Source organism: Ascaphus truei, chromosome 8, assembly GCF_040206685.1.
Source record: "Ascaphus truei isolate aAscTru1 chromosome 8, aAscTru1.hap1, whole genome shotgun sequence".
In the NCBI taxonomy this organism is placed as follows: domain Eukaryota; kingdom Metazoa; phylum Chordata; class Amphibia; order Anura; family Ascaphidae; genus Ascaphus; species Ascaphus truei.
In genome coordinates this window covers 65421393-65437616 of record NC_134490.1, presented here as the reverse complement: position 1 = coordinate 65437616, position 16224 = coordinate 65421393, and the positions used below count along the sequence as shown (strand labels likewise).

Here is a 16224-nt window from a genome sequence, read left to right as displayed (position 1 = left end):
CCCTCCCTGTTGGCGGGCCTAGTTTTTATGGCCACATTGACACTAAGGGGCCCTATTTTTTTAAGTTTGAGAAAATCGGTGCCAACTCCCCTAAAAAGGGAAGACAGATGGGGAATTCTCAACATATTTAATAAGAATAATGAATGCGTAGACATTCAACTCCTTATCCTAATGTTTACTTTTATGCCTGTAGCACTTATTCCTAATACAGTATGTCACATGTATTACTGCTGTAAAGCCCTATGTCAGTGGTTTCCAACCTTTATTTTGGTTAAGGAACTTTAAGTGACATTCTGAGGAACCCCCCAACCCTCTCTAATAGCGCGTCTGAGATCAGATGCATTGTAAGGAACCCCCCAACTCTCTCTAATAGCGCGTTTGAGATCAGATGCATTGTCCTTTTTTCTGTATTTGATACAATTTTCAAATGACCAGAAAATTGCTGGGAACCCATTAGGGATGCCCGGGGAACCCAAGGGTTCATAGGAACCCTGGTTGAAAAACACTGCCCTACCCTAACCCTAATGTACATAGATGGTGCTTTACAAATAAAGATATACAAATATACATACTAAGAAAAACACTAATTTCCATGCAATTTTCATATATTGCTGAAGAAGTGTCGCAGACCTGACCCAAAACGTCAACTTTCTAGCTAGATGGATTACCCCTAAACCAACTTTCTAATATGGACTGAAACTATTCAAAGGGGTTTTTAACCTGGAACAATTTCGATATTCTCAAAAAAGTTGTTGTATTTGCATTCATTTTGCTGAGGATTTTGATACTAAAGAACAAATTCAATCTTCACATGCTAATTTCTGGTGTGCATGACTTTTGCGATCTTTACTATGTAGGTAGGTTGGATGGACCTACTAACATCATACCACCCAAACACATGGATCCACACATGTGTAATGTTCTTTTTATTCCCTTCTTTGTATTCTTGATAACTACCCTAGGTGTGGTGCACTACACAGCTTTGTTTTGTTTACATACAGTTTTCATGACAAAAGTGGTCTGTCTGATGCTATTTGCACTGCCGTTTTGTCCCTTGCCACAAATTCAATAGGTAAACCAATGTCACTGTTAATTCTACTACTCTCCTTCCTCTCTTTCGCATAATCAAACTATCAGTCTGGCCAAATGGGACCAGGTGACAACCATTTGTGAGATCTTGCCAGCCAGTTACTGCTTGAAAAGTCCATCCTTATACTGAACCGGCTGGCTCCTATACGGAGCATTTCATTTCACCGTGTGCATTATATATGTATCTTCTATACTCAATGCAATGGACTTTACATACCTTCATGTGTAGTAAGAAAAGACTGGGGTATAAGTGTCAGGCACATGTTGGCTTTAACCCCTGCATCGCCGGTGACACCAGAAATACAAAGGAACGCATAGGCTCAGGAGGAAAAGTTAAAAAGCTCTGCACAGTAGCCAAAAGCACAATGGTATGCATTCCTGATCACCAGATATGAATGATAAATAGGAATGATCTACACATGGGGTGGTCAACTCCAGTCCTCAAGGGCCACCAACAGGTCAGGATCTCACTGCTTCAGCACAGGTTGCTCAATCAGTGGCTCAGTCAAAGACTGAGACACCTTTGCTGAAGCAAAGATACCCTGAAAACCTGACCTGTTGGTGGCCCTTGAGGACTGGAGTTGGCCACACCTCATCTGTATCATCATAGTAAGACTGGAAATGTTTAGTGCTAGAAGAACACAAAGCGTATTGCTTTACAATGTCCTACTTGTCCTCCTCATTCTGGGATGGTTAAAATGTCATTTGAGATCCTTGTTTCCATTACATTCAGCATTGTAAATAAGAAAAACCTATCCCAAATAATAATAACATTTCTTCTTATGCCCTAAGTAACTGTTGAGTTAAGTTGCACATAGAAATATGATCTCAGCCCTAATGGAAATAAGTTTATCTGCAACGCAGTTTTGCCATGAAATAGTTTGATTTTCAGGTACTTACAAATGAGAGAGAGAGGTGACGTCAGAAAATATCCCTTCTGGAAGGCTGGAGATGTCATTTCCATGGACAGACCTGAAACAGTTTAACAAGAGATGTATTTTCTGGGTAAATAAGTCTCTCTCAACATGGGACAGAAATCCATCACTGCCCACTAAGTCTAGTGCTGTGCCAAAAAGTTAGAGGCCCTAACATTACAAACACAATACTGTACTTACAGCAGCCTCAAAGAACGAAGACCTTCAAAAGCCAGGGGCGGTATGCATCGCAGGGAATTATAACTTAATATTCTGGAGGAATAAAAAGAAAGAAAAAGATATTTTACTGTGTCCGAAAACAAGCATGAGTAGATATCTCTGGAATACTACAGCATGAATAAGAAATCAAAGAATCACTGTAGACAGTGTGGAAATGCTAGTTAAAAGCCTACAGGCAAAAATGTGTTATCTGAGACAAAATATCACAGAATGCACCTTTTGTGAAAGGATGTCTATAGATCAGATGATATAAGTGAATGCAATATCTATGAAATCCTTCATTGGCAGGAGGTCACCTAAGCCCCGTGGGGTGAACCTCTGACTCCTTATATCGGTATGTGTATATATATTTTTTGATTTTGCCTTTCATGCTGTTTCTTTTCTATAGAAATATTCAGATGACTATACGTTTCAATACTTAGAAACAAGCCTGCGTTGGACATAGTAAACTCAGTAATCCCATTCACTTCAATGGTTTTTACTGCGTGCCTGGACTTTTAATGATTTAGAACTCTTCGTTAAATTTGCTCATATGTAGCATTTTGGCTTCTGACAAACAAAGGAGTTAATCTGATACTTAGGGCCTTATTCTATATCAACCAAAAAGGTCGATCAGGCTGTTTTCGGACTAAACTTCCCATTGACTCCCCACCCCTTCCCTTCCCCCTAACCACCCTACAAGGGAGACCTACCCCTATTACCTAAACCAACTACCCCTCCCAACCCCAGCACACCTAACAATCCCCCATCTATATGAATTGCTTACAGCCCTAATAGCCACGTTGTACCATATCTCCCCATGATCTTTGAAAGAGTGACATAGCTGTCCCAAAGTACTTTAGCGCAAACCTAATAGAAGAACTTACAATGTAGTGAGTTGACTCATGTTGGTGAAGGAGGAGTTGCTGAGGGAGCTGATTTTATTGTTGCTTAAATCCCTGTAAAACAAAACAGTTTAACATGTTTAGGCAAGAGCTCCTATTATTTTCTAATCTTCATATACTAATACTTACTTCCCAATGACTATCCTGGAGGACAGAGCATTACATTAAAATGTGGAGTCCGAAGACTGAATAAGGTATCCGGAAAGGAGAGTTGGAGCACAGCTAAATGAAATAAATTTGCTAGAGAGTGTGTCCCAAAAGTTAGTACACCTTGATAAAGAGCGGAAGCTCGAAACATGTCGGTGGGGGCCTGAGGGCTCATTTTTTTCTTGTTACCATGTACTGACGAAAAATAAACCTCTAACTTTTGGGACACACTCTCTAGCAAATTTATTTCATTTAGCTGTGCTCCAACTCTCCTTTCCGGATACCTGCCTCTGCTATGGAGTACCGGATGCACGCACCAATGAAGGTTAATCCCGGGAGGACCATCTGCTACAAGTGAGTTTATTTACTCAATCATACACCGTTTTTCCTAATCAATGATTTGGCTGGACACTAGCTAGTGTGAGTAGTTACCTATCTGGGTACACTCTTCCGGTTTATTGATAACTAGTGGAATTAGGTGTTTATGCTATAGGTGGTCACCATTTATATGTGGGATACTTCAAGGATACAACCAATACAACATACAATTGAAGTTGCTGAGTCTACGTTTTAGAGCACCACACAGCCTGGCTTTTCTTCGAAGACTGAATAATACTGATTTTACGTTCATGATTAATCTACCGTTTTCAATCCATTGCAAATTGAGTTGATTGGAAGGCACATGATAACTACATGTATTATTGGGAATCAGGCTCAGATACTGCCTATTGTCTCATTTCTATCACTTTATACAGTATGTGCCCCAAACATGTGGCAAGCATGCGTAGGAAAGGGATAACATTGCATGGTGGGGATGAGGTGGGGAGACTTGGAAAAGGAATACCGGGAAGCAAATGAAATGATGTGAAATGGTTAGAACTGGTTCAGTGAACGAGATAAAAGAGAAGCTCTCCCGCGCACTGCGGAGGAAATGACTAAGGCTGGCTTTATAGTTGGCGCGCTCGCGTGTGCTAGTGCACGTGAATCACACTTGTTGTGTGTATGGTCTGTGCTGTGAGCGACAGCTGGGCGTGGCTATGAACAGATTTACATGTTACATGTAATTTACAAAACTCATTGAATTGTTTTTGATTTTTGAGAAGAAACATAACCAGTTCGCAGCATTATAAAACAGCTGCTTTTAGTCATTTAAAGAATCAAGCCATTATGATTATGTGGCGTGGTTTATTTTTGTTCCATGTTGATACATTTTGCACTGAATGTGTTTGTTTAAGTGGAGGATGTTTTCCAATGAAATTGCAGCCTCACTGTGATTGGCTAATAGAGCGGGACGTGCACCGGCAGCAGTGCAAAAAGCCACTTTGCAAGTCTTTCCTCCGATCTGCCGGGTCAGCGCTCACTCCTGTACGCACGCACGTCGGAAGTATAGAACGTCAGGTTTAAACACAGTCTATTATAATTGACGCGCGCGCACGGTAGCGCACACTATATTACACGCCTAAGAGGGTGAATATGAGAAAAATGTCTAATACCTCACGGTAAAGTAGGGAAGGATATTTTTCCTTCAGAGAAAAATAAATGTTATAACAAAGGGTTAATGTTCTGAAGCTAAAAGGGATAGATGTAAAAAGCCTTAAATAATGGAATAAACCATAGATAAAGTAACGAAAAGTCTAAGAACAAATGGGCAGACTTCACATACCAAATGGTCATTAACTGCCAAACATTTCTATATCCAGAGATAGGAAGGATACATGAACTAAGGCGCAATGCATTGTAAATAATCTGCACAACAATCTATACTTACACCAGCTGCAAATATTTGAAGGTGGACAGTTGCCCAGGGACCATTGTGAACTGATTTCCATCCAGGTATCTGTAAAAAGGAGCAGTACACCCGGTTAGGCCCTGGCTGAATGAATCCTGAGATTATGGGGAAATGTTCTTATGATGAGCAAACAAAGGGGGCACATCAATGCAAGGGGCAAATGTCCACACCTCCACCCAGAGGTTGTGTCAGCTCTGCTTGTGACCAAAATTAGATTGAAAGCTCTTCGAGGGAGGGAGTCACTGTGCCTGAAATAATCAATATATAGCACTGTGTATAATGTCAGTGCTATATAACAAACGTATGATCCGGAATGTCCCAACGGGGAAGGCTATTACTCACAGCTCTGTAACGTTCTTTGGGATGCCCTTAGGTAGAGATAACAGGTGCTTGTTGCTGCAACGTACAACAGTGTCTAGGCAGGTGCATTCCTGTGGACACTGGGGCTGAGGAGCACAACTCAGCTCCTCCTGACCTGCCGTGGAGAGAAGAAGACTACTGAGAAATGCAGTACACCCCAGAGCAACTTATCATGTCATCAAGCTTCATGTGTATAACCATTAGATCAGGTGTGCTTAACTCCAGTCCTCAAGCACCTACAACAGGTCAGGTTTTCAGGATATCCCAGCTTCAGCACAGATGGATCAATTAGAGGCTCAGTAAAAAAGACTCGGCCTCTGATTGAGCCACCTGTGCTGAAGCATGGACTGACTGTGCTGAAGCAGGGAATGATTGAGCCACCTGTGCTGAAGCAGGGATATCATGAAAACCTGACCTGTTGGGGGGAGGGGGTTAGGACTGGAGTTGAGCACCCCTGCATTAGAGCACTGTAGCTGCCTGATTGTCCTTTGCTACAAGCGTTCAGTATCCAATGTTAAATGTTATTACCTGATGAAATACAATGAAATGTCGCACAACGTAGCCTGGGATACAGGTGCTAACACAAGCTACTATGGACGTTTAGTCTTTTTCACCTGTCTTTCCTGTACTTTAATGAAAGCATATAAGGTTAACGATAGCCCAAATGATATTCTTTTATATTAGATATCTGTTTAGTGGGCATTTTTGTCATATCTCAAAAGAAATTAAACAGTTATGCAGCCATCATCGTCAAGCAAAAGAACTGAACAAAAGAAAGGAGATTTATATTTTATCAATAATAATTATTGCAGCTGTGTAAGGAACATTTTTTAAATATTTTAAATATTTTACTGCTGCGCAGATCTGAAAATAAATAATTTATAGTAATAAAAAAATATACAACAAAAAACAGACAAAGATGCCCAAAGCTACTTCCAATGTGACAAAAATACACAGTGCAATACCTATATATCTCTTGTAAAAAGGGTAATTTAGTTTAACCCTTTGGCCAAAGCATCTTAAGCCTGCTGCCACTTCAAGGCATGACCGTAGCAGGTCCTAACACTACCTGAGTTAAAATTCTTATTAACCTGTATAATTACAGGAAGAATGATCACATTGGATCTGTCGTAACCTGGCAAAATGAAACTGACCTGCCAACTTGGTGTATATACAGTGGTGTGAAAAAGAAAGTACACCCTCTTTGAATACTGTGGTTTTACATATCAAGACATAATAACAATCAACTGTTCCTTAGCAGATATTAAAATTAGGTAAATACAACCTCAGATGAACAGCAACACATGACATATTAAACCGTGTCATGATTTATTTAACAAAAATAAAGCCAAAATGGGGAAGTATACCTTTTGATTCAATAGCTTGTAGAACCACCTATAGCAGCAATAACTTGAAGTAATCGTTTTCTGTATGACTTTATCAGTCTCTCACATCGTTGTGGAGGAATTTTGGCCCACTCTTCTTTACAACGTTGCTTCAGTTCATTGAGGTTTGTGGGCATTTGTTTATGCACAGCTCTCTTAAGGACCAGCCACAGCATTTCAATTGGGTTGAGGTCTGGACTTTGACTGGGCCATTGCAACACCTTGATTCTTTTCTTTTTCAGCCATTCTGTTTAGATTTGCTGGTGTGCTTGGGATCATTGTCCTGTTGCATGACCCAATTTCAGCCAAGCTTTATTTGTCGGAAAGATGGCCTCACATTTGACTCTAGAATACTTTGGTATACAGAGGAGTTCGTGGTCGACTCAATGACTGCAAGGTTCCCAGGTCCTGTGGCTGCAAAACAAGCCCAAATCATCACCCCTCCACCACCATGCTTGACAGTTGGTATGAGGTATTTGTGCTGATATGCTGTGTTTGGTTTAAACCAAACGTGGCACTATGCATTATGGAGAAAAACATCTCCACTTTGGTCTCGTCTGTCCAAAGGACATTGTTCCAGAAGTCTTGTGGTTTGTTCAGATGCAACTTTGCAAATCTAAGGCATGCTGCCATGTTCTTTTTAGAGAGAAGAGGCTTTTTCCTGGAAACCCTTCAAAACAAACCATACTTGTTCAGTCTTTTTCTAATAGTACTGTCATGAACTTTAACATTTAACATGCTAACTGAGGCCTGTAGAGTCTGAGATGTAACTCTTGGGTTTTTTGCAATTTCTCTGAGCATTGCACGGTCTGACCTTGGGGTGAATTTACTGGGACGTCCACTCCTGGGAAGATTTACAACTGTCTTGAATGTTTTCCACTTTTGAATAATCTTTCTCACTGTAGAATGATGGACATTAAATTGTTTGGAAATGGCCTTATAACCCTTCCCAGTTTGATGGGCAGCAACAATTGCTTCTCTAAGATCATTGCTGATGTCTTTCCTCCTTGGCATTGTGTTAACACCCACCTGAAAGCTCCAGACCAGCAAACTGCTAAAACATCGGCTTTTATAGAGGTGGTCACACTTGCTGATGATCAATTAATCAAGGGCATTTGATTAGCAGCACCTGTCTGCTACTTAGCATCTTAATTCCTATGGAAGCAGTAAGAGTGTACTTAGTTTATCACACATGGCTTCTCCATTTTGGCTTTATTTTTATTAAATAAATCATGACACGTTGTAATATGTCATGTGTTGTTGTTCATCTGAGGTTGTATTTACCTAATTTTAAGACCTGCTGAGGAACAGATGATGTTATTATGTCCTGATATGTAAAACCATAGAATTCAAAGAGGGTGTACTTTCTTTTTCACATAACTGTGTGTATGTATATATATATATATATATATATATATATATATATATATATATATATATATGCAGTGGTCGACAAATCCCCAAAAAATCTACTCGCCGAACAAAAAAATCAACTCACCACCTAGTACCACACGTGTGCTGTTTGGGCCAATAGGAGCTCGCCACGATGTTAAATCCACTCGCCCGGGGTGTGCAAATGTATAGGTTTGTCGAACACTGTATATATGTATATATGTATATATATATATATATATATATATATATATATATATATATATATATATATATATATATAAATGTAAGGATGTGCATATATTAAAGGTTCCGCGCTGTCAATTACATAGGCAGCGCCATATTGTCCCTGTTTGCCAGCGAAGTTACTGCGTACCAGTTGGGCTGCGCATGCGCGAGGGAAGCGCGCGAAGGGGTTGAACTATGAACTCTGATGGTGAGAAGGTCAGCTGAGGCTGAGGACCAATGGGATGCGAGACTGTGTATGCAGGAACCGGATGCGTGTGGGCGGTGGGGCAGAGCAGCAAGGGAGGTGAAGGAGGAGGTTGGCGGAACCTCGGGTGCGAGAGCAGAGGGTCAGTGACCCGTCTGTTTAGGTAGGATAGGCCCACAGCCCCAGGAGTCTTTCCCCCGCCATCGTAGGGTGCTGTATTTGTAAGGACGCCCATAGTCGTCAGGGACGTTCCCCTTTAGTGAGGTTCATATGCGGAGCTGCGGAGTTGCGGCCGCCATCTTGGATTTCCCCGTCTGATGGTGCTGCAGAAGGGAGAGACGGCGCAAGGCTGGATTATCACTGGGGCCCTGTGGAGTGTCAAGGTCATCGTAGTGACCGGAAGGTATCCTTGTCTACACGTGCACCTACACCGGTCACCAGGCGCTGATCCCGCCTCCCACTAACTAATTGGGTTTCCTAAGAGAATTGCATATGGTACTATACTTTACTGGTTATGAGACATACTCCTAAGGAGAGCGGCAGAGTTGCTTATGTACAGGACACTATCCCAATAAGGTGTGGCCGAGCCACGTTGTGTGTGTGTATGCAAATGTTATATGATAAGTCTGCATATCATTTGTTATTGTGTGATATAAAAAGGTTGCTGTTGCATACTGCTGTTGTTAGGTTCTTGCTCAGGGCATAATCTCTATAATGGGGATCCTGGGTAAGTGGAGGCGCTGCACCACAAGTGATAAAGGTATACCCCCAGGCTCCCAATATGCGGAGGCTCAGAGCTCCTGAAGCCACAGGTTTATGCACCGTAGTCCCTTAGTTCAGACGTTCACAAAAAGGGCTACATTTGGAGGCGCTGCTGAGATCTTAGACCTGGGGTGCCCCCACATTTTTTTTGTCTCTATTGTGCAACCAACCCACATCATGTCGGTGCCCTCGGCGCTCGAGGTGCGCAAGTGGGCCCAACGGCGCGGGATCCCCTTGAACCGTGTTTTCGCGCTGGGCCATGTCCCCGCCATGATCTCGTTAGGCACAGTGACCGAACAGGTCCGAAAGCTTCCTCTCCTGGACAATGCCCAAGTACAAGACCACTTTTATGACCATGACCAGACCTGGCGCCGGATCTTGTATGCCACTGAACAAGATATATGCCCCGAGGCTTTGCCCCATATACTGCTGCTGCCCGAGGCTCCGGGGGTGCGCTGCCCACTAGTCCAGGCGGACACCTCTGCGCCCCTGGCCACCTCCACCCCTAGGAGAGAATATGCTCCCACCACAGGTGCCGCGACGGGAGGCCCCGACCACTTCCCTGACAGTGGCCTACACCCTCGTTGGCCAGCCACCCTGAGCCTAGGCTCGTCGTCCACCCCGTCCGGCCTGCGGGCTGGCCTCAACCGCCTTAGCGTATCAAGATTGGACGCTTACCCTGCAGTCGGGGACAGCTTACCAGGAGACACCTCTATTCCCGCCATAGCCGCCGCTATCCACAACACCACCCAGTCGCTCCAGTACAGGAAGTTAAAAGCCTTCTCCGGCGAGAAACCCACGCCTCCAGGGGAAGTAGGGATAGAGGACTGGTTGGATCATACCGAACAGGTACTGCCTGAATGGACCTGCACGGACGCGGTCCGCAGACAACGCATAGTTGAGTGCTTACGGCCCCCCGCGTCCCATATGGTGCACTACTACCGAGATGACAATCCGGAAGCTGACGCGGCCGATCTTATCTACTGCCTGACCAAGGCCTATGGAGCCCCGGTGGACACGTACACGTTGATGTCCAAATTTCATGCGTTAACCCAGAAAGAGGGAGAAATGGTGTCCGATTTTCTCAGACGATTGCACCTGGACCTCTGGAATCTGGTGAGGAAAGGCGTATTACCAAGGATAGAAGCTAACGGACTACGCACCACTCAGCTGTTGCGGGGCCTCTTACCCCTACACCCCGTGTCGGTGCGGGTCAGTAGCTGCCTAACGCCTGGACAAGCGTTGTCGTTTCACGACCTAATGGACCGGGTTCAAGCGCATGAGACGGTGCTGCTGGGGCGTGACCTAGCCACCGGAAAGAAGCCCCAGCTCGGAGGTAAGGAGGCCAAGAAAGTGGAACCCAAAACCGATGCGCCTGAATCTGGGGACCCTGACCCCGAGGATGCCCCCACCCCCGTGACACCCAGACCTCGTCCCCCGACCAGGCGGAGCCCCCCCACCAGGAGAGACGAGGCTTACCTCAGCCAAATACAGTGTTATGCCTGTGGAAAGATGGGACACTTGCGGGCCCACTGCCCCACCTCACGAAGAACGTCGTCCCGACCGGCGCATTCAATGCCGTGCCAACCCCTGAAGGATGACCAGGCATCACCGCGTCCTCAGGGCTCCCGAATCGGCCCCGCCTCCATTATTCGCGTAGTTATCGAAGGCATCTACGCCGCCGCATTGTTGGACACGGGATCCCAAGTAACGATCGTATACCGGCCCTTCTACGACCAACACCTACATCAACTACCGTTGCTATCGGCGGATGCCCTGCGGCTACGGGGACTGAGTCATGAAGATTACCCCATAGACGGAGTAGTAAAGGTGCAGTTAGATATTCTCCAGCTGAATACTGGTAAACATCACCCCATGGAAGTGGAGGCCCTAGTGTGCCCCGAGCCGCAGGACCACCCCAGCGCCCCAATCATCTTGGGGACCAACGCTGACATTGTGCGCGCGGTATTCCGCCAGTTTTTGCAGGAAGCAGGAGAAGCCCCACTGCTGGCCCTGGCGGCCTGTCCCGCCCTTCAAGAGGTCTGCGGTAAAATTGCGACCGAGGAAGAGCATGGTGTCCTCTACAGTCAAGAATGGGGACTGACCCAGATTCCCCCGGGGGAAGGACGAATGATGGTCGCCGCTTGCCATTACCCCCGTCGACGGTCGGAGGATCAGCTCTTCACCTTGGAGAGTGTGGCCCAGGACGAACAACGTTTGGGCTACAAGGTACTAACCTCGGTCAAGGAATGGCCCGGGAAGATCCCGAAGCGCACCTGGGTATATGTGCAGAATATATCCCCGTACCCGATGACTATTGACCGGCGACAGACGCTAGGGAGGATATACCCGGTAACTTCCGAGGAGGAGGCCTCGACGGAACTAGCTAGGAGCTCGCCGGCTACCATAGCGCCGGCATTGGAATTTGACTTTGGCGACTCGCCCCTCCCGGATGAGTGGAGGAAGAGGCTACAGGATGAGCTACACGACCGAAGGGGGGTGTTCTCCACTGGTGACATGGATGTGGGGTGCAGTCGCAGTGCCCACCATACCATCCGACTGAGCGACGCCACCCCCTTCCGGGAGCGCTCCCGCCGGCTTGCCTCAAAGGATGCTGACGAAGTGAGGGGATTAATCGACGAGATGAAAACGGCTGGCATCGTGCGGGAATCTCGGAGCCCGTACGCCTCACCCATTGTGGTAGTCCGCAAGAAGAACGGGACGGTCCGTCTATGTATGGATTTTCTCTGTATCGAGCCCGACAGTCGGGGAGTTAGTAATGTTCTTGTGATCACTGACCACTACACTAGGTACGCCCAAGCGTTCCCTACGAAAGACCAGAAGGCCGTAACGGTGGCCCGAGTACTATGGGAGAAATATTTCATTCATTATGGACTACCAAATCGTCTTCACTCCGATCAGGGCAGGGATTTTGAGAGTACCCTGATACGGGAGTTGCTCACTCTATTGAACATTGCCAAATCGCGTACTACCCCGTACCACCCCGAAGGGGATGCTCTGCCTGAACGGTTCAATCGCACTCTGTTAGATATGTTAGGAACCTTGACGAGCCCGAAAAAGACGGAGTGGAGTAAACACGTCGAAGCATTGGTACATGCGTATAATTGTACCCGACATGAGTCCACCGGGTATACTCCGTATTTCTTGATGTTCGGAAGAGAAGCCCGTTTACCGGTGGATGTGCGCCTGCGGATATCTACCGATGGGGTATCCAATAGGACGCACTTTCGATATGTCCAGCGACTAAGGGACAGTTTACAGCTGGCCTATAGATTGGCTGAACGGACGACTGCGAAATTGAATGCGGGAAATAAAAGGCGCTACGATCACAAAGTACGTCACAAGGAAATTCACCCCGGAGATGCGGTCCTCTTACGCAACTTAGGTGTTCCTGGGAAGCATAAATTGGCCGACCGGTGGCGGGAGGGTGTGTATGAGGTGGAGTCACAGATGCCTGGTCTTCCTGTGTACCGAATCAAGGATTCTGAAGGCCGCGTAAAGGTGTGGCATAGGAATCATCTGCTTCCCATACCTCAAGTAGGGACGGACGAATTGGAAATTCCAGCCACGGCCATAGATGGAGAAGTTGAACACACAGAGGATGGCCCAGAGACTGTAAAAATTGCCACCTCTGAGGATCCAATGGAAGGAACCTCTCAAAGGGGCCTTCCGGCCGTGGAGGCATCTCCCGAAGGAGCCACGGGTAAAGAGCCTTTTGGCCCGAACATTGATCAATTGACTCCCGTGAGTCAGCCTCTAGACCCCCAAAGTCCATGTTTTACACCCCAAAGAGACTGTGCTAATGCTGAACACCCCTCAAGGGTAGAGATGGAAATACCAGTTGAGACTGAGCACTCTGCAGAGGAAGATCAACCCCGCCGAAGTCAAAGAAACAGTCAACCTCCCATGCGAATGGCATATGATCAGTTTGGGGCACCCCATTATGAGGCTCAGCAGTGGGCTCGGCATAGGATGCAAGCTATGATGGTACTGTTTAATGAGATGTGTAACCTAATCTAGGAAGAGAGGGTTGTGTACATAGTTAATATATGTGCTTAGGTAGTCCAGCGGGGACGCTGGATTCTGGGGGGGGGAGAATGTAAGGATGTGCATATATTAAAGGTTCCGCGCTGTCAATTACATAGGCAGCGCCATATTGTCCCTGTTTGCCAGCGAAGTTACTGCGTACCAGTTGGGCTGCGCATGCGCGAGGGAAGCGCGCGAAGGGGTTGAACTATGAACTCTGATGGTGAGAAGGTCAGCTGAGGCTGAGGACCAATGGGATGCGAGACTGTGTATGCAGGAACCGGATGCGTGTGGGCGGTGGGGCAGAGCAGCAAGGGAGGTGAAGGAGGAGGTTGGCGGAACCTCGGGTGCGAGAGCAGAGGGTCAGTGACCCGTCTGTTTAGGTAGGATAGGCCCACAGCCCCAGGAGTCTTTCCCCCGCCATCGTAGGGTGCTGTATTTGTAAGGACGCCCATAGTCGTCAGGGACGTTCCCCTTTAGTGAGGTTCATATGCGGAGCTGCGGAGTTGCGGCCGCCATCTTGGATTTCCCCGTCTGATGGTGCTGCAGAAGGGAGAGACGGCGCAAGGCTGGATTATCACTGGGGCCCTGTGGAGTGTCAAGGTCATCGTAGTGACCGGAAGGTATCCTTGTCTACACGTGCACCTACACCGGTCACCAGGCGCTGATCCCGCCTCCCACTAACTAATTGGGTTTCCTAAGAGAATTGCATATGGTACTATACTTTACTGGTTATGAGACATACTCCTAAGGAGAGCGGCAGAGTTGCTTATGTACAGGACACTATCCCAATAAGGTGTGGCCGAGCCACGTTGTGTGTGTGTATGCAAATGTTATATGATAAGTCTGCATATCATTTGTTATTGTGTGATATAAAAAGGTTGCTGTTGCATACTGCTGTTGTTAGGTTCTTGCTCAGGGCATAATCTCTATAATGGGGATCCTGGGTAAGTGGAGGCGCTGCACCACAAGTGATAAAGGTATACCCCCAGGCTCCCAATATGCGGAGGCTCAGAGCTCCTGAAGCCACAGGTTTATGCACCGTAGTCCCTTAGTTCAGACGTTCACAAAAAGGGCTACATATATATATATATATATATACACAGTGGTCGACAAATCACCAAAAAATCTACTTGCCGAACAAAAAAATCTACTCGCCACCTAGTACCACACGTGTGCTGCTTGGGCCAATAGGAGCTCGCCACGATGTTAAATCCACTCACCCGGGGCGTGCAAATGTATAGGTTTGTCGAACACTGTATATATATATATATATATATATATATATATATAGGTAACAGAGCAGATGGCACACAAATACAGATGAGGACAGGTGCTTAGTCCCATATGAATGAATACAATCAAAGGCTCCTTACCAGGCAGACCAGAGAATCCAGGGAATCCAAAGCAGGCACAGCAAGGAAGAGACAGCACACTTGTTAGCAAAAAGAATTGTATTAGTGAAGCAGGCACAAAACACCAACGTTTCGGTGTTTTGTGCCTGCTTCACTAATACAATTCTTTTTGCTAACAAGTGTGCTGTCTCTTCCTTGCTGTGCCTGCTTTGGATTCCCTGGATTCTCTGGTCTGCCTGGTAAGGAGCCTTTGATTATATATATATATATATATATATATATATATATATATATATATATAGTGTTCGACAATTGTATACATTTACACGCCCGGGGCGGGTGGATTTAACCCCCAGGCGAGTAAACATTGGCCCAAGCAGCACACGTGTTTTATTTTTAAATTTCCCCCGTTCGCGCTGAAATTTTCCCCTGCTCGAGCTGGAAAAAAAAATCTCCCCTACCTGACTGCTGATTGGCGCGCGCTCCCAGGCTTTGTGGGCGCGCGGCCATGCTCTATATGAGCCAGCCCCCAACGAGCAGCCATTCTTTCCGGCCAGAGCACTTGGAGAGTAAGTAAGTACTCTCCAATCCTCTGTCTTGCGGCCCCACTGCTGCTTCCCTGCAAGCCCCCTTACTCCCCTTCCCTGCAAGCCCCCTTACTCCCCGCGCGAGGCAGGTGTTCTCTCTTCTCTCCCTGTTCCCCCTTCTCTCCCTGTTCCCCCTTCTCCCCCTTCTCTCCCTGTTCCCCCTTCTCTCCCTTCTCTCCCTGTTCCCCCTTCTCTCCCTTCTCTCCCTGTTCCCCCTTCTCTCCCTTCTCCCTGTTCCCCCTTCTCTCCCTGTCCCGCCTTCTCTCCCTGTCCCGCCTTCTCTCCCTGTTCCCCCTTCTCTCCCTGTTCCCCCTTCTCTCCCTGTTTCCCATTCTCTCCCTGTTCCCGCTTAACTTGGCTAGGAGATCGCAGTGGGGGTGTCCCCCCCTTCTCGGGCTGTCACGGCGTCCCGCTTAACTTGGCTAGGAGATCGCAGTGGGGGTGTCCCCCCCTTCTCGGGCTGTCACGGCGTCCCGCGCGGGGCAGCAGATCGCAGTGGGGGTGTCCCCCCCTTCTCGGGTTGTCACGGCGTCCCGCGCGGGGCAGCAGATCGCAGTGGGGGTGTCCCCACCCTTCTCGGGCTGTCACGGCGTCCCGCGCGGGGCAGCAGATCGCAGTGGGGGTGTCCCCCCCTTCTCGGGCTGTCACGGCGTCCCGCGCGGGGCAGCAGATCGCAGTGGTGGTGTCCCCCCCTTCTCGGGCTGTCACGGCGTCCCGCGCGGGGCAGCAGATCGCTGTGGGGGTGTCCCCCCCTTCTCGGGCTGTCACGGCGTCCCGCGTGGGGCAGCAGATCGCAGTGGGGGTGTCCCCCCCTTCTCGGGCTTTCACGGCGTCCCGCGC

General features: G+C 47.1%; 1 protein-coding gene across 1 annotated transcript in view; it reads right to left on the bottom strand.

Annotated features, from left to right (window-relative positions):
* SLIT1 (slit guidance ligand 1) overlaps nt 1-16224 on the bottom strand; it is a 259749-nt gene that overhangs the window by 28885 nt on the left and 214640 nt on the right. The window contains exons 21-25 of the mRNA XM_075612392.1: nt 5406-5538; nt 5043-5111; nt 3110-3181; nt 2205-2276; nt 1990-2061 (exon numbers count right to left, since the gene is read on the bottom strand). Coding sequence (XP_075468507.1) covers nt 1990-2061; nt 2205-2276; nt 3110-3181; nt 5043-5111; nt 5406-5538 — 418 coding nt within the window. The remainder of the gene's footprint in view (nt 1-1989; nt 2062-2204; nt 2277-3109; nt 3182-5042; nt 5112-5405; nt 5539-16224) is intronic.